General features: G+C 49.9%; 1 protein-coding gene and 1 long non-coding RNA gene across 4 annotated transcripts in view; one reads left to right on the top strand and one right to left on the bottom strand.

Moving 5' to 3' along the window:
• Positions 1-12,513, bottom strand: part of SPTBN2 (spectrin beta, non-erythrocytic 2) — a 35,413-nt gene extending 22,900 nt beyond the window's left edge. The window contains exons 1-4 of one of the 3 annotated variants that reach the window (XM_073217498.1): positions 12,257-12,513; positions 5,831-6,009; positions 1,233-1,384; positions 622-795 (exon numbers count right to left, since the gene is read on the bottom strand). In XM_073217498.1, the coding sequence (XP_073073599.1) occupies positions 622-795; positions 1,233-1,384; positions 5,831-5,987 (483 nt within the window). In that variant the 5' untranslated portion in view covers positions 5,988-6,009; positions 12,257-12,513. Of the gene's footprint in view, positions 1-621; positions 796-1,232; positions 1,385-3,455; positions 3,829-5,830; positions 6,010-11,595; positions 11,704-12,256 lie in introns of those variants that run through there. The other 2 variants (XM_073217499.1, XM_073217497.1) reach the window with 2 other exon arrangements.
• LOC140844586 (uncharacterized) lies at positions 4,001-8,746 on the top strand. The gene is made up of 2 exons (XR_012123133.1): positions 4,001-5,388; positions 8,462-8,746. It is a non-coding gene; the product is annotated as an uncharacterized lncRNA (long non-coding RNA).
• Positions 12,514-24,640: the final 12,127 nt, after the last annotated feature.

The following is a 24,640-nucleotide window of genomic DNA, read 5'->3' as shown; positions in this document are numbered from 1 at the left end:
GGCCGGAAGCCAGAAGAATGCCAGTGCCTCAACCTGAAGGATGATGCTGGCTCCTCCAGGGGGACTGCTGGGGGATGAGGGCTGGGTTTTACAGCTGGGGCTCACAGCTTTGCTGAGGCTGAAGCAGCAGAGGAGCTTACACCAGGTGAGGAGGAACCCGGAGAGTTGTGATGGTGTTAGGCCATCTGGGCTGACTACGCCCAGAGCAAGAGGGAGTAGGTGACTGTTCTTTAGAGGGAGGCAAGCAGAGGCTGAGGCGCAGAAGTGGGCTGATGACCAGACCCCTGTGCAGTTCTGAAACTCTTGGTGCTTAAGGACCAGCAGGTAAAATGTCCAGTCCCTTGTGGACCAATATGTGGTCCTACTGCATGTGACTAGAACACAGACCAGGTCACAGGGAACTCTCCACAGAAGTTTGACAATACCTCCAACTGTTGCCTACCCGTTTGAGGCAGAGTCCCTGAGTTGGGGCCTGGATATCACAACAACCGCAAATTGTTACACAAGGTTCTTGACCCTCCATGTCTGGACTGACCACGCTGTGGACTGACAGTGACCATCTGCAGGGCAGCAACGGTGCATGAGGCACCTGAGTGACCCTAGGGGTTGGGGGTGGGGTACCTGGAATCGAAGGATGATTGTCCAGACCAGCCCAAGGGTCAGGCGGTGGTTTCCATCCACAATGTCATGGGAGCCCATGTTTTCCAAGTGCACTTTTTGCTCCTTCAGAAACTGCAGCGCCTTGTCCACATTCTCTAGGCAGTGGATCCGCATGCGGCCCTTTGTGGGCTTTGGCTGTTGAGGGACAGGAGACAGAACGGCATGGACCAAGGGCCTCCTTTGCCTTCCCTCCTATCCTTTCTGGGGCCCTGCTTTGCAAACCTTCCCCACGGCCTCCTCAGGAACAGTCCTAAGGCTGAGCCAGAGTTCATGGAGCCAAAGCCGAGGTTGCAGATAAGGCTTGGGGCAGATTAAGATTCCCAAGGGAATTAATTGCACCCAGAGTGGGTGGGAAAAGAAATGTTTTCAATGGGGCCACTGTTCCAATCTCCATGAAGCAATGCTCTTATTTAATCCACGTAGCAAAGCCTCTCAGAACAAAACCATCCTCTGAGTAGAGGGCAGCCCCTGCTTCCCACTCTGTGCTGTCACTCTTTTAAGGGCAACTCTCGCAGCTGGTCCCCTTAACTGCTGTTCTCAGGGCCCCTCCTCCCTCCGTGACCACAGCTCACCAGTATCTCTCCTGACAGCACCTCAAGGAGCCTCAGGAGGTTCCGCCCGTCCCGGAGGTCACTGTACAGGTCTCCCACCCGGCACGTCACCCGGGCCAGGTGCGAATTCACCCACTTGGTGAAGGTTTTCTTCTGCACGGCTTCTCGCTCATCTGTGGTGGCAACATGGGGTCATTTCTGTCCTTCAAGTACAGTGCACCTGCTTCTAAACACCAACTGGCCAGGCTGGGGGTTAGGAGGTGCCTGAGAGGCCAGAGGTGAGGTCTGGGGAAGAGGGGAATGAAAATGGCCGAGAGGAAAACCTGTAACTCATACAGAGGTAAATAAAGAAATTGGAATGAGCTCATAAACAAGGTAAAGAACAAAAACAAGAGAGAGAAAACAGGCATTGAGAAGAAGGATGAAATAAATTAGAAGCCGTGGGACATGCAGGAAGGGGCTGGGATTAGGGCTCTGTCATGTAACGGTGATGACACACTCTTACTTCATCCATCAGAGGCTCACTTTCCTCATCGGTAAAATGGGCATGTTATTTTCTACTTCAACAGGTCATTGCGTTGATTAAATGAGACAATATCTACAAGCAGCCTGGCATGAATGGGCTCCTTGATGAGTTACAGTCATACAGGCATGATCTAACCCACAGGAAAGACCAAGAGTTGCTCTGGACCAGCAGGAGGTATGGCTGTTCTCTTTAGGTGGCAGGCAGAGGCAAGGGTGTGGACCTAAATTACAGCAGTGGCTCTTCCAAGTGGTCATTAGAAGGATATGACGTTATAGAGGCTGTGGGCCTCCTGAGTCAGCTTGCTCTCCTGAGATAATTTAAAGGAAAGACGGGCTCTTCTCCTGCACTGGGTCCATTCAATTGACTGCATGGTGACCCAGGCCAAGGGCACTGACATTCCAATGTTAAGAAGGAAAATGAGATCTTAAGAAGTTGGAAACAGAAAAACAGTGAACTCAAGAAAGACAGGGAAAGAAAAAACCAGGGAGGATTAGGTGCCAATCTAAAAAAAGTGAGGAAATGCCCTGCTGCTTGGTCCACAGGGAGAGCTGCTGATGAGGGGTGCTGTTGGGGCCCACAGAACAATGGACATGCAAAATGCTATAAACAACAAAGTGAGGCCAGAGGCTTGGGCCGTCAGGAGCTGCTCCAGTCAGAGGATTTCTGCCAGTTCTCTCCAGAGGAGCACAGGACAAGGATTCACCCCAAGTGGCCAGGGTCTGAAGAGCCACACAGAAACCGAAAAGACTCATCCCTTAATCTTACATTCCTACAACCTCACCCACAGACCAGAGCGACACACCCATGTCTATTCCTGTCTTTCTTACCTCCAACCCCTGTACCTGGGCCAACCTCAGGGTTCTAACAACTGCACGGGCTGGCCCGATGCTCCCTGGGCCTCCTTTCAGGGTCTGCAGGCCCTGCCTGAGCCTGGGATTGCCTGGATCACCGGCCACTACTGGTCCATGGCAACTGCCCTGATGCCAGGCACGCTGGGGTGGAGCCGTCTTGGCACACAGGCAGAATAAGAGGGGAAGACACACAAACAGCAGCAGCTAGGAGAAAACTGTACAAAGTCAAGCACCAGAGACAAAGCATAAGTGTACAAGGTACTTACAGCATTCACAGACACACACACACACACTGCCTAACAGTGGCTCCCAGAAACACACTGCCATGTTAGTGCCAGGAAGAAACGCACGCCTGCCCAGACATACACCTGAGCCTGTCTGCACCACCTCCCTTGGACACACTCGCTGGTTTCCAGACACCCTGCCTCTTCACACACATTTCCACACCTACTCAGAAACCCAAGGCAATAGGAACAAGCCCCAGGTCCCTCAGCCTCCCAGCTCACCCCCTCTGCTTCCCCAGCTGTCTGAGCAGGCACTTCATCCCCAAATGGCTGAAAGTGAGCCACTCCAGTGGAACTACGCTGACAGTCCCCCGGGAGGCTGACACAGACACTGCCTCTCTCCACCTTGCCCACCAGCTGCCTCCATGCTCATGGCATCACGGTGACACACATGGTCTCATCTAGAGGGTCCAGACCATGCCCAACGCTGTCAGCATCCATGTATTTTCTGGCTACTTGTAATTATTTCCCTGTCACACTGTCTCCAACACAGCATCTGAGTCACAGAAAAGGTTCTGCCCCGTGTTCTTTGCTCTGGTTCCCCTCGCTCGCCCCCAGGCCCCCTCTGCCCGCGGGAGCTCACCTTGCAGCTGTTTGAAGCGTCCTTCCAGCACACTGGCGTACTGAGCGGGGTTGATGAAGGCAGCGGGGGAGAGCAGGAGGCCCCCAGGGTTCTGAGACCCTTCCACAGCCTCATAATAAAATTCGCTAGCCCCGTTCAGGCCGTGCCCCTGCACCCTGCTCACTGCATTCCCATTCATGGTCCCAGCTGCCTCTCACGCGGCTCAGGGCCCAGAGACCATGCTCTGCCTGCACTGGGGTGGGCACCAAGGGTCTGCTCCCCCTGGAGCCTGCGATCCCAAGAAGCTGGGGTCCTGGGTGGGGAGCAGGTTCAAAGATGGTGGAAGTTTCGAGGAGTGGGGGAAAGGGAGTTACGGGATGTCTGAGCTCCTGTCTCGGGACAAGTCAGCAGAGCACACCTGGCTGTGGTGAGAAGACAGAGGCAGCTCCGGACAAACAGGTTGTTGGGTGATGGGGGAGGGGTGGGAGGCGGAGCTGTGCCAGCTGGGGCAGGGCCAGGCCCTACAGGGCGGAGGAGGGGACTGCCAGCGCCTCAGAGTTCTGCCCATAGGCCGAGCTGCCTAAGAAGGCAGAAGACCCATGACAGAGGCCACCCCCTAAAAAAGCAAACTCCTGCTTCCTGAAGGCTTGCAGGTGTGACCAGGATGGCCTCTCTCTGGGTGACCCCAGGAGGTCCCCCTGCAGGACACGGGCTTTGATCCCCAGTTCAGAGAGCAGAGAAAAAGAAATCCTTCAAGAGGTGAAACCAGTAGGTGCCAGGCACTGTGCTGGGGGTTTGCTTGGGCTCCCTTATGGTGAAACAAGCCTTCCCGTCCACCACTGGTTCTGGCTCCTTCCTTGCCACTGGCCCCACTAGGCTCCCCTCAGCTAGGCCACCCCAGGCCCCAGTCCACACCACCCCAGGCACATTACCAGACTCCCTTCCTACCCCTCTCTGGGCTTCAGCTCTTATCACTTACGGCCTACTCTGGCCTCTTCCCCACCTTCATTCATTCAGTATTTATTTGGCCCCTGCTGATTCAAGGCATAGTGCTAAACAAAACCTGTACAGAGATGCCACTTCAGAAGAGCCCAGTTTCACGGTGGGGAAATGACAGCAGGGTGTGGCACATGTCATGTGTGCACACAGACATCATGACAGCTCTAGAGGCTATGCACACGCCAAATCAGGGTAACAGGGAACTTTCCCCCAAAGAGGTGATATGTCCATGACCCAGGTCTTCTGTCTTATCTCATCTATAGAAACACTGCTATTTCACAAATCAGCCTGAAGACCCATCCAAAAGGACAGAGAGGCCCAGGAGAAGATGACAAAGGGTCCCCAGAGCTATGGCCACCACACAGAGGTCCTCGGACTGGTGCTGGGCTGGCTGAAAAAAATTACTTGGAGAGCTTTTGAAAAACCCTTATTTCTGGACCATATGTCCAGGGATTCTAATTCAATGTGTCCAGGAAAGGGCCTGGGAACCTGTCTTTGTAAAAATATCCCTGGGTGATCCTCTAGAAAGCATGGCCACATCTGGGAACCACCAGCTCAGAGTGTCCCTTCTTTGAGGAGGCCACCCACCCTCGCTGGGAGCACTGCCTGTCCTCTTCCACTACACTGGGCTGGGAGGCCAGCAGGTCAGTGGAAAAAACAAGGGTGGGATGGAGCAGGGAAGCAAGACAGGGTGGGTGGCCTTGGGTGTGTGAGTGACTCAGTCCCACGCCAGCCGCAGCTGGTGTCAGGTGGCAGCCGCACTCTTGTTGCCATGACAACTCCTTCCCGGAACGCAGGGAGGCCTGTCCAACGGGTTTGTTTGTGTTCCGAGTTGCTGAAGGGGAGAGCCCAGGCTGTAGGGGAGGGCAGGGGCTGGCAGGCGGAGCGCAGACCAGGGAGTACAGGTGACTGCGGGAACCAGTGGAAGGCGGAGGGAACCTGCTTCAGGGAACAGGTAGATGAAATAATGGAAGGAACAGGTGGGGAAGGAGGGGAGAGGAATGCACCGGGAAGGAGAACAGGTGTGAGACACCACAGTGGAAATCAGAAAGACACAGGGGGATGAAAGGAAAAGGGGGTGGAAACAGAATAGCAAGACTAAAAGTGCAAAAGTGTTAAGGAACATGGCTCAGGACAGAGGCCAGGAAGTCAGCTGAGCGCAGAGGGGAACACTGCTGAGGGCTAGCAGTTCCTCTGTGCTTGGGGCTTCACACAAGCTCTGGACTGTATGAAGTTTATTCTTGGGGCTGCAGTTGGGGTGAGATAGATTTCCCACTCTCGTGCAGCAGCTTAGGAAGAAAGTTGGTCAAACTTCCCCATGAAGTTAAAGGTCTCTTCATGACAAGCCTCTCCCCCCAGCTTCCTGGGCATCTCCCCTGGCCCTCCCTTGACCTCACCTGCCAGAGCCTTAATGCGAGACCTCTCAAAGAGGCGGGCTGAGCTGCTGTCATTGTCCCAGTCTGAGTCAGGCAGGTCCCAGCGGTTGTTGATGTCACTGTACTGGCCCTGGATCTCCAAGCTGTCAAAGTCTGTGGGTGACAGGGTGCTGCTCATGGTGATGGGTGGCCTCCTGCTCCTGCAAGGGGGGACATGGCTGGTGAGGGCCATCGCAGAGCCCTGAGCCCCTACTCACATCATCTCTCTCTCCTCCTGCCTGAGATCTGCTCTATTCTCCTAAGAGCCAAAGGTTGTGGTTGGGTTTTTTTGCCAATGGAAATCAACCCCCAGTGGGAGAGGGAAAGCCGAGGCGGGCAAGCAGAAGGACAAGTGCACAACAGGTGCACAAGGAGCGAGGCCGAGAGGCAGCAGGGTCTCAGAGCACTGCAGTGAAGGGCTTGTGAGCTCGGGCCAGAGAGGGACGGCGGGCAAAGCCAGGGGGCTGAAGGTGGCCATGGCCATCAGCGTGGATCAGACCAGCAGGGTGTGAACGAGGATAACACAGGACACAGGCAAGGGAACCCTTGGGCAATAATGAGTATAACCTGGGTAGACCATTCCCAGGTTCCCCAAACAGTTTTGAGTCCCTACTCCAAACAAGACGGCTTATTCCCTGTAGGCTATTTGAGATGAAAAGAACCGGATTTTGCTCTCAAGCTAAGACACAGCTATGCTACACCAGGAAAGCTGTGATGCACTATTAGGCAAGTATAGATTAAGTGCCCAGAAGTTCAAAGGAGAACACAGTATGGTCCTCTCCCCTTTCTTTCCTTTGGTTTGCTATGAGGAATACTTAATAGGTGCTTGGTAAGTGTCAGCTGAGGTATGTGTCCCTGCCATCTACAGGCACCACCTCATCCCAAGCCCTATGGAGCAAGGACCCATTCCCATTCCCATTTCATAAATGAGGAAGTTGCCCCATGGAAATTAAGTCATGGTTCAAGGTCATATGCCCAGAAGGAGCTTGGATTTTAAAGCAGGTTTCTTTCTGACTTTCGGGGACAAGCTCTTAATCACATTTACATGCCCCTTGAACTTCCTGGAGCCTTTCAGAGCTCCCCAGGAGAGATCAGTTCCTATTACTTTTAAGGCCCAGGGCGGAGGAAATTAGGGCCATGTATGCTTGCCAGCACTACTCATGACTCTATGTTACACAAACTCTGTCCTTCTTAAAACTAACAAATGAGCTTCAGGTTAGCTGTTAGGGATTTAAACAATTTTTTCTAGTGTCCAAATTCAGCATTCAGCAGCCACTCAAGGGAATGGAGGGGACTGGGCCTGTAAGATTATCAGAACTCCAAAATGTCACATTTCTAATTTTCCTAATACCTCTCAAATACAAAGACATTTTATTCCATAGCACTACTCCCTAGGGTGGAGGCTAGGATCTTGGCAGTCTCTGGTTCTGGAAAGGAGGTACGGAGAGGGGAAGGGAGAAGGGATGGGTGGTGACACGTGGGTGGGTAGGGAGGTTATGTTCCCGTGGGCACACAAAGGCAGAACTTTGCCTCTGTCATTAACTGGTTCTGTGGAGCTGAGCCTGACCCATGTGAAGGCCAGGATTGTCTGCCCCTCCCTTTTCACCCAAAGAGAAAGCACAGGAGGATTTCCCTGGGAGGGGCACAGAGGAGGTACGAGGGAACTAAGGTCTAAGATTTCTACATTTGGGTTTTGCATTCCATATAACAGGAAAGAGAGTTTAATTTCCACTAGGCCTAGGACTCCTTTCTCTCTTAAAACCCATCATTTGCCCCTAACTCCCCCCGCCAGATTCTTTGATTTGCTCTGTAAATATTTATATAAAAATAAATTATAGGGTAGAGCTGAGTCACCCTAAGCAAAGAGTGTTGTGGGCAAGGTGTGACCTGAGCTAGAGTCACCTAATATTCTCAGCTACTGGACAGGGAAGCAGCCCCAGGTCCAATTCTAATTCCATTTCTCCCAGCCCTTTGGGTTAGGGCTTCCTCTCCAGCAACCATTCACACACTTAGCTCTAGGATGGCCATTTCCAGTACACACACTCTCCCTGTATAGACCACCCCACAAAAACTCCTATACATAATGCACCCCAACATTGTTTCTTTTTAGCATGAATCACAAACCTATTAAAGCTGGCCCCCTGAATGTGGCCAATAAGCTATTTAAGATTAACCGACTTGGGATTCCTTTAGATGGCCTGCACTTTCATTTCTCTGCAGGCCACTTGGACCTGGTCTTGAGGTTAACTGCCAGGGGCTTGAAGGCCTCTCAGGTTTCCAAACCCTTTATATCTTTGTATTCCGTAAGAGCAGACACTTAAAGGAAGACTCAGTTTTCAAACTACTGTATGCCTGCTGCACAAAATATAAATGGCTACTGCTTTGGCTTCCTTTTGGTGATCCAACTTGGTCCATCCAAGGGATCCTACTGCGGCCCAGGCATGGGATCCAGACCTTTCAGCGAGACTGGTTCCTAGAGCCTCTCTGTGGAATCCTACAATGTGGGAGAGAGAGTATGGAATTGGAAATAAAGCTTCTCCCACAGAAAAATTCAACCACTTCAATGCTCCTTTGGCTAAATTACATTTTGACATCCACACTTTGTGTCCTGAGTTTCCAGAGATACCACGGTATACCTGAGGAACCAAGACGGCACTGGCATCCTTGGATCACAGACCCGCATAGGACCACCGTGGGACTCTGTGGAGTTTGCTGCCGTTGGTCTGCCTGCAAGCAGTGCTCTCTGGTGCGGCTCAGCCTGGTGGTTCTGAGGGCCTGAGTTTTGGTTTTCAAGCATTTGGGTTCTACAGCCCCCCTGGCCTATATGCCCCGTTCTCTGTGTTCCCTGCTGCTATGTCCAGATTCCGATAGCTTTCTATTGGAGTTTCTTTACATAGATCCCTCTCTGGTTTCTTTTCAGTGAGTATATCACACCTCACCTATGATTTGAGTCTCCTTGCTAACATTTCCTTAGTCTGCCTGCCCCCAAACCCACGAGCCCCTGTCTCTCTCCACGCTGGAGAATCATCAAACTCATTCTCCTCCATGGATTCCTGAACTCTAGCAATAGGGCGGATTAGCAGCTAATCCAGACTACAATTGCCCCAGCACTTTATTCGTAGCCACTGACCTCAAGACCAGGTCCAAGTGGCTTACATCGTTCACGCTAGAATAAAGCCGACCCCCACCAGCTGTAAGCCTGAGGTCCTGCTAGATTCTACGCCAAAGTGCTGCTGGATGTAGACTCTGCTCACCGCGCGCCTATCCTCCAGGGCAGCACTTCCCCTTTCTGCCATTCTAGCTGGCACATAAAGCTAGACATCTTATCCCCCAGCCTTGAGTCTGTCTTGTACCCTAATTCCTGCTCTCACCACATCCTGCTCCTGATTAATTCTGTACCTCCCTCTGAGAGAGTTGATCGTGCCCTCCTCCACGCGCCCACAGCATCCAGCAGGCAGCTATTACTGCACCCATCACGTTGTATTACAGTTAGGTGCTTATGTCTCTCTGCCTGCTCCATTTTTAACCCATTGAGGACCGTCTCACTCACGTTTGTGTTTTCCAAGCCCAGGAAAATAGATATTCAATCTAAAGAAAGAGTGAGTTAATGGACAATAATTTTTTTTTTTTGCCATCAAATTAATGTCTTTCTTAGAGTTAGAGAAAAACTCAAGGAAAGAACGAAAATGGGATGGGAGAAGACTCTCTGCTCCTCATCTGCAACACTCTCGGGGTTGAGCTCTAATTCAGGATCAGGGCTTATCAAACTTGCATGAATCACAATTACCTGGAGGACTATTAAAACACAGATCACTGGGCCCCAGAGTTTCTGACTCAGTAGATTTGGGGTCCAGCCCAGGAATTTGCATCTGTAATCTGTTCCCAGATGATACTAAAGCTACTGGTCTGGGGACTACACTTTGAAGGCCACCGTTGTTGAAAGATGAGGAGCAGTTAGAATTAGTCAGAGGAACTGTGAGGACTGGGAAGACACGGAATTTTAGGGCTGAGTGTGACCAGAGGCTTGCTTCTGGTTCTGTTCAGGCCCCACCCCATGCTAACTTCACCTATAACCTCCGCTCAGAAACCCCAAGACCCACAAAAGCCAGACTTAGTCAATGGGAGAGGAAATGAAGACGGAGTGAACTCTAGGTCTAAAGAGACAAATAGAACTGACGCCCCAACACAGGCAAACCATAGATGTGCGGAAGGAGGACGCTATGGCTGGAGCCGCTATGGGGAGGTGGAGTTGAACAAATGACAGCAGGATGGATAATAGATGTGGAGAAATGGGGACTTTGGCAAAGTAAAAGTCTTATTTGACTCAAAGTGTGAGTGGACTGCCAGAGAGAGAAAAGGAAAAAGAAATCACAAATAAACTCAGAGCACCTAGGGAGAGCAAAAGAGAGTGGCACTCAGCACTATCAGAACAATCAGGAGAAACAAAACTCCAACCCCTGTTCCCCTCAAGCCTATGCCCCTGATAAAGCACAGGACTCTCCTCCAAGAACTTAGGAACCAAACTGAAGACTAAAACTGAATTTTTGTTTGGGCTTCTCCTTCAGAATCCTCCGCTCAGGGCAGAATTATTCATACTAATTTTCACTCCCTTGCTTCACCCCCCCGCCCGACCCCCAAGCCTGTGACCAACGGGTTACATCAGTTTCTCTAAGGGACAAATCTAAGATCTCTATTAGCTTTTCCTCCCAAATCCTCGACTCTTCGGAATCTGCCAAGAGGTTGCCCAGAACCTCAATCTAAGCTACATTTTCCGAATTCACTCTGCCCCCTTCACCTTCAAAGAAAACTGGTTTGTGGGGGACCCTGCCCATGTCCGCACCGACCAGCTCTCTAAGCCCTAGAATTGTGGCCCTGGCGGAGGGGAGGAGGGCAGCTGAGAAACAAACCGAGACTTGTAGCAGGTTGGGAAAGGGGCAAAGCTGCAGCCCAGATGAGCAGGCAATGCCACGGGGTTAACGGGCGAAGTCTTCCCGAGGCGGAACGGATGTGAATGACGGCTGCGGCGGGGTGGTGATGGGGTGGTGTCGGAGCCCCGGCCGGGAGGCCTTGCCCGGCAGTTCCGCGAGGGGCGGGCTCTCAGCGCTCGGCGTGTCCCGGCCACAGACACACCGCAGCCGGCCGCGTCCCCACCCGCGAGGGGCTTCGTTCTTCCTCTGCCAGCGTCCTGGTTACCACAGCCCACCGTGTCCCCCTCACCCACGCTGGGCGGACGCATAAAGGAGAGCGTGGAGCTAGCTATCAACGTGCTGAGGAGAGCCCACCGGCTGCAGAGGGAGCCCCCAGCTCTCCCGAGAGGGGGCCTGGCCATCGCGGCGCCGGGCAGAGCTGGCCGGGCGCGGCTGGGGCACCTGGACCAGCGCCAGCCGGTCCGCCGAGGAGCTGCCGCGACGCCGGCAGCGGCGCTGTCAGCCACGCTCCAAGCCCACGACCCGCTCTCTGCACGCGCTTGCCAGCCCCAACTCTTCCAGACTCTTCTCTCGGCTTCAGAAAGGGCCGCGTCCCCCAAGCCTCGACCCCCGCCGTCCGCGCACGGTACCTGGGGGTCTGGCACACGACTCTCCATCCTGTCCCCGGGACCGGGCGGGTGCGGGGGCCGGCGCCGCGTCAGACCTCCCCGGCGCTCCGGTCGGCCCCGACCCGACCCCGACCCCGCCGCCCGCACGCGGCTGCACAAAACGCGCCGCCCCGCGGGCCGGGACAAAGCGGGCCCGGACGCCGGCACCTACCTGGGTGCGGAGCGCCGGCCAGGCGGCGGGCGGGCGGGGGCGCACCGGTCTTCGCCGCGCCCGCAGCCCGGCCGCGAGGGGCGGTTGCGAGCGGCGGCCGGGCGCACGGCGGGCGGCGGCGGGCGCTGTCACGGAGCGAGAGCGACGCGGGGGGCGCGCGGGGCCGGGAGCGGCGGGGCGCGTGGCGGCGCGCGGGCGCGAGCGGCGGGACTGCGGCGCCGCGGAAGGAGGACAATAGCCTCCCCCTGCTGCAGGCCGCCGGCTCCCGCGGGAGGCCCGGGACCATCTGGAGCCGGCCCCGCGGGGCTCGGGGCGGGGCCCGGTTCCCCCAACCCCCACCGGCCCGGCACCATGGCAACCGCGGCCCCCCTGGGTTCTCCGCAGGGCTCCCCGGCCCGGGGTTGCTGACCTTTCCCGGGGCGAACGCGGCGGCGGCTCCGCGGCGGGCTCCGGACTCCCCCGCTTCCCTCCGGGTGCCCCCGTAACCCGACCTTCCGGTGCTTGCCGGCTGGGGTCACCCCCGGGCCATCAGGGTACAGCCCCTCCACACACGGCTTGGGGCTCGGGCCCGGCAGTTTGAGTGCCCTACCTTTGTCCCTACTCGTCTTTTCACCCAAAATCTGTATCCCCAGGACGCGTAATCCTTTTGAATGGCACTCACCGACCTGAAGGTTTCCCTGTATTCAGCCTCTGTTTCTCTTTTCAAATGTTCCCCTTTGGGCACTTCCAGCCCATCTCCCGTGAAGGCTTTCTTTCATCCGTCCTCTCTGGAGCGCGACCTCCGTCAGGCAGGTAGGCCGGCTCTCTGTCCCCGAGCATCTCCGTGGTGTACGCGGTGGAGATTTGAGATTCGCGGAGCAGTCATCCCTGCAGCTCCTCTCAGCTCCTTCTCAGCGCCTCTCATTTATCAGCCGCGAGAATTCCGGCCTACTCACTGACTTAAGCGGGAGTGGGGGTGGGGATGGACAGTTCTAGGCCTGGCACAGCTGGGTTTCTCCTTAGTTGAATAGCGTCTGAGTCGCCCACGGTCTAAGGTCATTAACCAAGGTGCACTTGTTTCTGCCTAAGAGAGGAAAGAATTATGCCCAAATAATAAAGTTATGGAGTGCCAGGCAGGTGCTAAAAGTGCATTATCTCATGGGAGGACACACAACCCACCCCCACACTCCAGCTCTAAGAGGTAGCAGGTACTGTCCTTCCAGACTTGAAACGCTCAGAGACGAACTAGTAATGATAGATTGGACTTTGTACAGAGCATTCTGAATTTAGCCAGTTAGGTTATATGACCACTGAAGGTGTGGGCCTGTTTCTACCTGGGAAATGCCTGCAGTGGCCAAATAAGGGTAATGTGAAGAATGGGCTGTGTGTGAATTATTGGGTTTAAGGTTTTATTTATTTATGGGTAATGGGATTTTAGGATTTTGCTCATTTCTGAAAAGGTATACATATTGAAACAAATACATAAGTAATGGAAATACTTTGCAGGGCATGATTATGACAAGGTGAAATCATTTGGGTTAAGCCACTTAAAAACATTTTCAATGTAAAAAAAGTCCTGCTACCAATCCTAACTAGCCGGGTCATCTTACCTACCTGGCCTCAGTTTTCCTAGCTTTTAAAACGGGCTGGGAGAGGGATCAGGAAGTTCCACTAAAACATGACCTTGACATTGTCTTCTGGCTCTGATGGTCTGATTCCACCACTAAACTGGAACAGCAGTTCTACTGCCAAACTAGAGTTTGGCCTTCTGGGGTGCACCTCACAATTAGCTGCAATTCAGGCTACTTATTACTTATTTTTAATGGTCATTGCTCAGGTAATGGGATCAACAAAGTGAGGGCATAAGCCCCTATATTCCCAGACAGAGGAGTGAGTATGTTCATGGGGAGGGGGTCACTGAAGTGTGCTTTTGGTCATCAAGGAGACTTGGCCAGGGATGTTAAAGCTGATGGTATGAGGATCAGCTGACCTGCCAAGGGAGTCAGACCCAAACCTGCTGCTGCTGTACTGGTTACGGGAACCAAGGGTTCCAATAACAGCCTATTAGGTTGCAACCCAATTAGAAGACAGGATATAGGTCTTATGATGAGCATAATAGTATCTTTTGTATAGTAATTTCCCATTTTCAGTATTTCATAATTCTTTTAAAAGCCTCATAAGGTAAACATTATTATTCTCATTGTATTGATGAGAAAACTGATGTTTAGATACCTATGTCAATGCCCAAGTTCACATAGTTCATAGGTGGAGATTCCAGGTCTTCCAATTATTCCTAATACGTTCTTGTCCCTCTGCTAGAGAGAAAGAGAATAGCAGAGTGGTTAAAAGCGTCAATTTTGGAGTCAGACTCCTTGGGTTTAAAACCTAGTTTTGCCATCTGCTAAGCTGTTGACCTTGGACAAGTTGGTTAACCTCCTGGGATTCAGTTTCCTACCTGTAAAATGGTATCATAATGTGGGAATCAAGTGAGGTATTTGCAGGTAAACTCCTAGAACAGTGCCTAGCACATAGTAAGCCCTCAGCCAGTGTCAGCCATCATTATTTTGCTGTATTTTCATTTTAATGTACTGTTTTCTCAATTTGGGGAGGAAGCCTATTCAGTAAGGAGAACAGTGAGATTGCTTGTCTCAGCTCTGTAACCAAGTTGCTTGGAAACTTATTTTTCTCTGTTGTGCATCAGTACAGTCAATGAGGAAGAAAACGTCTGCTTCCATTTTACATGAGCTGCAAAAGTAAATGGAATGATGTCGATCAAGAATGCTGAGTGTCTGAGAATCCAGATTTACTGCTTACGTTACCAAGATTCAAGGAAAGGTCTTGGTAGGACTTCCTGCCACCAAACCTACAGATAGATGGAGCTGAATTCTCAGCTCTTGTTCCTGTGCGGTGGAAGAGGTGTTCTTCCTTCTGTCTGAGACTGATTCTTCTGGTTCCTGCCCTAAGTTCCATCCCTCTGCAGCCTCATGGCTCTTGCTCCTTCTGATGAGCTCCCTCTCTTTTGATTTCTTTCCCCTCAGCATTTAAACATGCTCAAGTATCTCTGCCAGCTTAAAATATAAGTGAGAACCCCGACCCTCCTCCATGTCTTGCCTTTACGATCACAATCTTCTTGGGTCATTTGAACTCATCATTACTTCCCATGCAATGAAACATTCATTCAAAAACTGTCTGGCTTATGCGCCAGGCAATGTGCTGGGATCTGGGGACCCAGTGGTGAGGGAAATGGGCACTGTGTCTATCTTCTTGGAGCCTATAGTCTGGTGGGGTTGACAGACAGTAACAAAATAACCCTTCAGCAATATAATCACAAAGTATAATGAATGAAAAGTTCAAGATGTTGAATGAGAATTTAATAAGAGTCCTAACCTGGTTAAGAAGTTTGGGGTCAAGGGAGACATCCCCTCCCTCAGATCAGCTGAGCTGAGACGTGAAATATGAGAAGCATTAAACCAGACAGAGAATGGCGAATAATAAGAGCAGTTACTAACATTAATAGGGAACTATACTTCTCCCATTGTACACATTTCATTTAATTGTAATAATTGGGAGAGGTAAGTATTGACCCCATTTTGCAAAAGAGGAAATGGAGGCATTGAGAGATTAAGTGCCTTGCCCAGGGTCATTGAACCAGGCTGGGGTAGAGCTGGGATTTTAACCCAGACAGTCTGACACTTGAGCCATTTTCTTAGCTACAGGGACACAGTGTGTGGGTACCAGGCCTGCTGCTGCAGGATGCCCAGTGCATGTGAGAAACAGAGAGAAGGGCAGTGGGAGGGAAAACAGTGATAGATAAGCTAAGTGGGAGTGAAGGGCATGAGGAAGTGTGTGGTGAATTCTGGCTGGGAATATCAGTAACGGTTAGATCATGCAGGGCTTTCTAGGTCATTTAAAGAATTTTGTTTTTCACTTTTAGAGCCCTGGAATGCTACTGAAGGATTTGAAGCAAAGAAGCCAAGTGATCAACTTTGTACTTTAAAAAGATCACTCCAGCTTGTGTGTGGGGAACAGGTTGGAAGGATGAAGTTGACATGAGAACCAGTTAGGAGGTTACCACTGTGGTTCAGGTGAGAGAGAGGACAGTAGCTTGAACTTGGATGTTGGTAGTGGAGCTGGATGAACACATAGGCAGAAAGAATTGGCAGGGCATAGCGATGTGTCAGATGTAGGGGCGGTGGTAGGGGACAGTGTTTGTCGTGGCTGGATGGGGCAGCTGGAAGAGTGGAGGTACTGTGGGCTGAGGTGAGGCCTACTGGAGGAAGACCAGGTTTGGGTGGGGAGAGTGCTGGTCTTGGAGCCTGCTGGGTTTGAGATATTTTTGAACCGATCAAATGGAGATAATCAAGGAGTCCATTGTATCTGGGTTTGGAACTCAAAGAGAGGGTCTGGACTTAAGATACACATTTGGAAGACATCAGTGTGCAGACAGATGGTAAGTGAAGGGAACAGATGAGCACTGACGCAATTGATTTAGTCCAACACAGGATAACTTCTACTCCCCTATAGCTGCTTTCAACAAGGTCATCCATAGTCCTATTGCTAAATCCAGTGTTAATGTCCAATTGCAATCTTGCTGTTCCTCCTGGCTGCAATTAAGGCCAATTATGCCTGTTTCTTGAAATTTTCCTCCTTTGGGTTAGTGCTGCCACAGTCTCCTGGTTTTCCTTAACCCCTGGGGTCCTTTGTTTCTTTTGTAAGTTCCTTTTCTCTGTCACTTCATTTTGTTGTTACTGGTGGTGGTGTTTTTTTGTTTTAGGCCCTTATCTCACTCTCTGCATTCTTCGTGGGCCCCCTTATCTATCACTCTGCAACTAGAGTGGTCTTCTTAATAAGCAATCTGACAGGTCACCCCTCTGCTGAAAACCCTTCAATGGTTCCCCAGTGCCTCGGGGATAAAGTCCAAAGTTCTTAGCAGAGCTGACACTCCCTGCTATCCTCTCAGCCCCATGGCTCACTGCTTTCATTTGACACTCTGTGTCCTAGACCTAAGGAATATGCTGGAGTTTTTCCCATGTGTGTGAGATTTCGAACATCGTGTTCCCCCTGGTTGGAAACTCTTCCCTTTCTATTTGCCTAGGGCTTACTCATCCTTTATGTCTCAGTTCAGACTTCCTCCAGAGAGCCCTCCATAGGCTGCAGGTCAGGGACAGGGGCCTTCTGACAGCGCTCCATACTGGACGGTCCCTGCCCATTGGTGTTCTCCCTTGTATTAGAGCATGAACTCTGTGAGGGGAGAGAGTGCATCCACTTCATGGTCGTATTCCCCGCAGAGCAGACACGTAGATACCTGTGAAACAAATTAATGAATAACAGAAAAGACCCTGTGGGAGAAGCTGATTCCTTGTTGTAAACACGTAAAACTAGATGTTTTCATATCAAACAATGTGTTTTCCACTTCTTTTACTCCCATCACTAAGCAGCAGTGAACGCTAGATGCAGCATCCTCTGCAAAGGGACGATATAGAGACAGCAGAGTCAAAGTCTTGGCCTTTGAACTCTTAACTAGACCTTTTAAAATCTATTGCAGAGAAGATGTTCTTGCAAGCTCTGATTTTTCAATTATAGGAGCCTATTTCTTGAGAGGGACTTTTTTTTCTTCCCTTTAAAAATCAAGAGACAGAACCTGATAAACCTGAAGCTCAGAGCTTATGCCATCAACTGTTGAATTAGGAAGAACATGTCAGTTTTCCCCACACACAGAAAATATAACCCTTTTTGAGCTTGGAGAAGAATTGAAAAGGATTGGAAAAGGAGAGCAAGACAGTTTATAGCTATTTTCTGTCCCCACCACTGGACGACAGTAGACAGAAGGGGTCTATGCTCCATTTTGTTTCTAACTCTGGGAAGATACAGCCTTTCACAGTACCCTATGCTAACTAGGGGTGACAGACACGGAGTAGAAGTGTCATTGTCACCTGTGTAGGCAAAGCAGGCCTGCAATAAATTCCAACTCCTTACCACTCCCAGCCTCCTTTTCTCCTAAATCTGAATCTACTTGGCTCCTTGACGTTTGGAGGAAATCTGAAAAGTTGGTTGGCACCAAGCTTCTGAAAGGAGTGTGAGGGTGAGCTGAGAATTGGGTGCCTGGGGGGGATTGCTGTGGAGTTGGGGGGGTACCCCATAGTAGACGCTGAGGGGTGCATGACCCAAGCCAGGGACCAGATGGAAGTTCAGTTGTACCAGGAAGAGATGAGGTGGGAGCCGCTGAGCTCCCCACAAAGCAGTCACTGCACTTTGTCTCTACCAAGCCTGCAGGTCCACCCACCAGGTAACTCTGCAGCAGGTGCAGTGGCGACAGAGCCCAATGGGAAGGAGGCTACACTTTTTCAGTTAGTGGCACTTGATCTTGATGCCCCTTCCCTGATGTCAAAATGATGCATAAGCCCCATAAACTAGAACATCGTGAAAAGAAGAGGACTGAGAGGAGAATCCTAAGAGACTAAATTTAAAACTTGAAATGATTGAGTTGTCTTGAGTAGGTCAAGCTTATTATTTTTCTGCCATTAGTAGAAACGGGGGCTAAAGAGCTAGGTTGAGAAATAAAGAAAATTACCCATTTCCTCATTTGAGTCTATCACTTGAGATTGTTTACAATCCTGCTGTGTAAGTAAAGGTCAGAAAGGTGGGCTTGGAAAGGGAGTTCTGGGGTCTTGCAAGGAATGATCTGATTTCCTGAGACTACTGGGGGCCAGGAGGCCATGTAGCATGAGATTAGGATTTGCAAAGAGTGATCATGTATTTGAAAGCAGAAGTCTGCTGATGAGGCAAGATAAAATCTTGAGTCAAATGCGGCATTCTGATGGAGGGGTGCGTGGAGGTGGGGCATGAGGATGGAACAGAGTCCTTCCTCAGGCTCCCTTATGCAGGGTGGACAACTGTGGGGTTCTAGGAGCCCCAAGGGGTATGTTCTGAGCTGAGCAATATTGTGAGTGCATGCTGTTGTTGACTAAATTGGAGAAACTAGAACTGATTTGAGGACATAGAAGTATTACATCCATTTATCTTTGTCCAGTTTGGATTTAAAACAGCACTTAATTTATGGACCATTCCTCCTAGACTATTTTTAACTTGCAGACCTACATGCCATTTAAAACTGGGTCTAAAAACATATTTGAATGATCCAACTCACCTAGGAGCAAGATTGGATCAACCATGATTCTCAACACTTCTGATTTTACCTGTCAGTAACGAACCCCTTCTTTCTTTTATAAAGCTGATGCCACAGTCCCCTGGGAATACACAGATCCTTTGAAAAAGTAACCATATGTGTGTGCTTGAAATAAATTTTGGCAGCATCTGCTTAATACTAATAGCTGAAGGGGAGTCTTTGGGGTTCCTTTGTCAAATTGCACTGGAAAATGTGAGTTGTGCTGGGAAACCTACAGTGCCAGAACCCAAAGAATAGATTTTGTGTACATCTTTGAAGCTGTAGAAATTATAGTGATTTTTTTGTATCGTAGCCCAATTTACTTGTACTGAGGTACACAGCCAGTAGCTAGTCATTTTGACTATCATTGGCATCTGAAACTTTCTTGTGGCTATACGCAAGACTCCGGAGGCTTATGACCCTGTTGGAATTCTGGCTCATTGCTTTCTCTTTTTTTTATACAATTTTTTAAATTAAGGTATTATTGATATACACTCTTATGAAGGTTTCACGTGAAAAACAATGTGGTTACTACATTCACTCATATTATCAAGACACCCCATACCCCACTGCAGTCACTGTCCATCTGTGTAGTAGGATGCCACAGAGTCACTACTTGTCTTCTCTGTGCTACACTGTCTTCCCCAAAACCCCCCACACCATGTGTACTAATCATAATACCCCTCAATCCCCTTCTCTCTCTCCACTCATCCTTCCCCAGCCCTCCCCTTTGTTAACCGCTAGTCCCTCCATTGCTTTCTAATTATAGGAACTTGAGCAAATTGCTCAGCTTCTCTCAGCCTCAGTTTCCTCATCTGTAAACGGGATAATTTTACAGAAGCAAGTTATGGTGCGAAGTTAAATAATGCATGTCAGGTGCGTGACAGCTGGTGCCAGCCAGATAGGGCCTCAATAAACTGTTAGCTATTACTATTATCATTATTTTATTTGTTTTGTATGTAGGCAAATGTTGCTGTAAGTGTAATGTAAAGTATGAAAATCTAGATTAGCTTAAAATTTAATGGGGGAGGTTCTTTGCATTACAAAAGGACTCTTCAGTTCATGAAAGAACTGATAATAGGGTTTCCTATAGACAGTCAGCTTCCCAGTGTGTCTAAAATGATGTGATTCACACAAAACTGGGTTTATACAAGGTTTTAGGACCAATGTTTTAGGAACGTACAATGACAAAGCACAGGACATCTGTGATATAATCATTCAGACCGGGTCTGAATCACTGTGACAAGTTAACAATAACAATTCTGGGTATTCCCCTTTACCTTTTATAAAAGGATTAGATGAATTTTCTGTGGTTTTAAAGGGCAGAGCTGGAACCAAAGGGTAGAAGATACAATGAGGGGGAGATTTCAGTTCAATATAATGAAAAACTGCCAAATCACAGCTGTCCAAAACTGGAATGGGTTGTCTCTGAGGTGGCAAATTTCCTAACACGAGATACTAAAGTAAAAGCTAGATAGCAACTTGTCAGGACTTCTGGAATGACTATTGCATGAAATAGGGAGGTGAATTAGGACAGTGTTTCCCCAGCCCCAAATACACAAAATATACTGGCAAACTAGATCATCTCTACCTTGGATACCAGGAAAGAGTTCAGGAAGGAGGTAAAGAGAGGTTGTTCAGGAAGAGGGATGGGGATAAAGGAAATGAACTGGAAAAAAAGAGTGCTCCTCTGGTCAGTAAACACTAGATTAAATGACTTCCAAGATGTCTTCTAATTTAAAGATCCTAAAACTCTCAAACTGCTTCACAGGCATTATTTTAACTATATCCCTGGGAGAATTTTCTTCTTTTAGTTGAGGAAAACTAGAACATAACACCTAAAGTGAGTGGTAAAATGGGAAAAGAATTCAGACATCTTGACCCTTTTAGACTTTTGATCCCACAGCCTCTTTTCAACGGGTGAGAGTGAAAGTTGAGGAAACAGAAAATGGAAGTGGCCATAAAGCTAAAATAGATGAAATCAAGGCAACTTCAGAGATCTGTGAAAACCAGCTCACTAAGGGTCCATAATACTAGCTTCAGAGACTTTGTACACAAGCATTCCTGTAAAGCACTTGAGTTCTAATTGAGTACTGTAGTCATACAAAGGCTGGACCCTTGAAGACTGAACACGTGCATCCAATGTCCTCTTGAATGGGGCTCCTAGGGGAAGAATCTTTGTCCTGGTTAGCCTAATTATGTTTCAAATAAAGTTGATCATCTGGCCTTTGGACCAATAGGTTTACTTGGCTATTCGTGACCAGATTACGCTGCTGTTCCCACCCAAGGCTTCTATGCCACAAAGAACACTACACTTTCAGTGGACATCAGCTGGCAGGACAAATTCAAGCCTGCCTAGCGTGAAAGTAAAAAGCCAGTTACTGAGAGTAGCACTGGCTTCGTGATGTAGATTTTACTGGTGATCAGGAAGAGGAGAAACTGAACGGTAACAGCAAAAGAATGAAATTGCTGGGCTAACCCCAGAACCTGCTACTGGAGGATGAGAAATCAGAGACTGTGCAAAGGGTGACTGTCAGCTGGAAAAAACAGGAAGCTACCTAGTATCACAGTCATTCTAAGGAGAGAAAGAAAACATAGGAAATGGAGGTCAAAGAGAAAATACTTTAGTTATACAAACCTTGGTATTATCTTGGGGGGAGAATCTTTCCTTTGCCCATAAGTCTTAGAATGAAGAAGAACAAATACTGTTAACAACTGGCAGAAAAGTCAGCACCACTGAGGCCTTTAGTGCCACCCTAACCTGACATTCCTCTTCAAGAACATCCCCATCTGACCTCTGATAGGAAAGCAGAGGGAGGTGAGTGGTGTAGCTGCCCCAGATTCTGTGCTCCAGGTAGAGAAGGCCTCAAGAAGGTGAAGGGATGAGCTAATCTGAGCTTTCTGGCCCCATTTCCAAGGATGTGATTAGTGGAGAGGCACCTGGGACTTGCTCCATTTCAGGAAACCCGGTTATGGGAACTGGTGGGGGACAGACTTGGCTCAGCACCCGAGAGAAGCAGTTAACCCTTTCCTATTGTTTGTATGGGAAATAGCCTCTTTATAAATTTCCCATTGGGAAAGAAACCCCTCAAATGGACTTAATTTTGCACCAAACCTGGTAAGGGGGACCGCAAGGATAATTTCCACCTAAGTTCCTGGGGTTAATTTCTTAGGGCTTTTGAATGCTCTAGGGCAGCCTGGGAACAAGGTAGGATCTAAGACGTGTCTAGGAATGATACATGATACACACAGAGAGGGCATATTCAAAAGGAAAGACGGCTCAACAGTTCCTAAAATGTCCTGTTCACCTGGCAGCATTCCCTGGGATATACTGGTTCCAAACTTGGGTCTGGGTCAGAACCAATGTGAAGCTCTTCAGATGGGGTCTCTTTGGCCAGATAGGGGCTTTCTTCTAAGAATAAACAGGATGTCCAAAATGTACATGCAACAGTGGTCTAAAATCCTGAGATGGGTGGAAGAATGCCTGCAGAATCAATAAGCTGCTATACCCAAAGACTGGGGAGAACTGGGCCTCTGAAGACACTGCCAATAAGACCCTGAAGACCAGGGCTGAAAAGGTCCAGAGCCGCATTCAAAGGCTCTTTGGTTGACCTGGTTGACCTTAACCCTGGGCAGCTCATTTATTTGGGCCTCAACTTTCTTCATCTATTGAAGATAATTGATACCTTCTACAGCCACCTTTTGGTTCTAACATTCTATTGCTCTGAGGATGGAGTCCAAGTAAAGTTTATTTTAATAACATGGAATTCAGTTGTGTATCAGTTATTAGAACCCAAACAGGATGGGACACCCATTGATGGATGAGAGAAGGCTGGGAGCTGGGGCTCATTCTAGCCCTATTGTGTGGAAGATGGGGGTGGCTGAATTCATTGGCTCCTTAGCTTTTTGCATGGAGGGGTTGGCTTCTCATGGTGTTGTTAATGTTCTCATACTATAGACCTCTGAGACAAGCAGTTAGGAAGGTCACATCCAGGTGGGAGATGCACTAGGTAGCTGTAGGGAAGTGGAAAAGCAGTTAAGAAATTTTTGTTTCAGATTCCGGCTCTGCCATTTACAAACTCAGTGTCATACAACCTCTTCTTGGAACTTCATCATTTATTAAATGATAATAACAATACCTCCCATACAAGGTTGGGAAGATTACTTAAGATAAATAAGAAAAAGTGAAGACCACTTAGCATAGAGCAGTTGTCAAGCCTGCATCAAACCTTGCCTGACTCTAAGGGTTTATGCTGTGCAAGTCCTGATGGCAGGTCCTTGTAGCAAAGGCTCCCTTTGTCATTCCGTCACTCCTGCCTGCATCTGCTAGGGAGGGCGGTTGTGTCCCTGGCTACCTGTTAGGCCTGCCCTACCTCTAGGCTGGTGCTGGGTATTCCACTGCATGTTCTTCTCTGAGGCTCATTCCAAGGACAAGGGCTGAAAGTCTGGATGACCAACTCTCTGAAGTCCACTGGTAACTGTTCCTCACCCATGCCATTCTCAAGGTGGGGCATTTTCTGCTGAGCCAGCACTCCACAGGAAATATTTTAAAGGACTGTCCTCAGCACGTTGGTTTCTCACCCATCAAATAGTGAAGATAAACATTACCTCACAAGATACTTGTGAGAATGAAAAAATTGTGTCAAGAGCCAAATGGTATGGGACAGCAAGCAAGCATTCAATAAATGTTAGCTTTCTTCACCTTGGCAACTCCCCTTCCTAATGGGGACACCCAAGAGAGAAGAGAATGAAAGGGAGAGAGGGCCTCCAATGGTTCCCCAAACGCCAGCTTAGATGGTTTATGATGTATTTTCCAGAAATAAAAGCCACCTTTCTCCAGTAGGTCTACCTGTGAGCAACGGATATGGGGAGGGTGGCCAATGGCGCCAAGCACAGACTCCTGAACGCTATGATTGAGGTCACAGTAGAGTAGCAGCAAGGCTGGGTACTGGACAGGCGCTCTGCCAGCTACCCTGCCTGTGCTGTCCCATCCTGGCTTCTAGAGGCTGGGGTGGGAGAATTTTCCCTGAAGGAAAGCAGCCAACACCCTTCTCCTCGGACAACCCTTTGCCAGGCAGGAATCTCTCACCAGTTTTCCTTTGGCTGCCCGAGGAACCAGCTGCCAGATTATCAGCTTGGGGTCAAGCCCCTCTCACCACGCCTCCCCTGAACCAACCAGGGGTCCTACCAGCTGGAGTCCGGAGGACCACCTTCCTTCCCGCTGGGAATCCTCTGTGCAACTCCAGAGCTTCTGTCGGCGGGAGCCCAGGAAAGCCTGTTCCTACCACGGGCACATTCAGTGCGGAGTCAAAGTGAGGAGGGGCCTCTTGGGGTCCTCCATCAAGTCCGGCCTGGATCATGCTTGGGACAGGCTGCCAGATAAAATCCAGTTTTGAATTTCAGATGAACGAATAATTTTCTTACTATGCGTATGTCCCAAATATTGCATGGGATATATGTATGTCTAAAAAAAATTATCTTTTTAATCTTAAATTCAAATTTAACTGGCCCTGCCGTATTTTTATGTTCTTAATCCGGGAGCCGGAGGTTGGCCTGGGGCACTTGGGGCAGCCCCCTCAGCAGGTGAGGCTGCTTGGGGGTTGGTTAGCCAGCCAGTTTGGGAGATCCCGAACCGGCACCGGCCTTTTCTCTCGCCTCAAGGAACGTGACGCGGACAGCAAAGGGCTGAGGGCTGCACCTCGGCGGGACCGTGGGAAGGTCACTTTCGGGAGGAAGGAGTCGTCGTGGCCTGGCCTCATTCCCGCTCGCTTACACCTCAGGTCGCCGTCCGCCCCCACGTCAGCCCGCGGGCCGCGACGGCTCCGGGAACCTTTCCGCCGCTCCCGGCAGCCCGCGGCGGCCCACAGCCTGGGGGCGGGGCGGCCGAGTGCGCAGGCGCGA

This window comes from Manis javanica, chromosome 11 (genome assembly GCF_040802235.1).
Source record: "Manis javanica isolate MJ-LG chromosome 11, MJ_LKY, whole genome shotgun sequence".
Taxonomy (NCBI): domain Eukaryota; kingdom Metazoa; phylum Chordata; class Mammalia; order Pholidota; family Manidae; genus Manis; species Manis javanica.
This window is presented reverse-complemented; position numbering and strand designations above follow the sequence as displayed.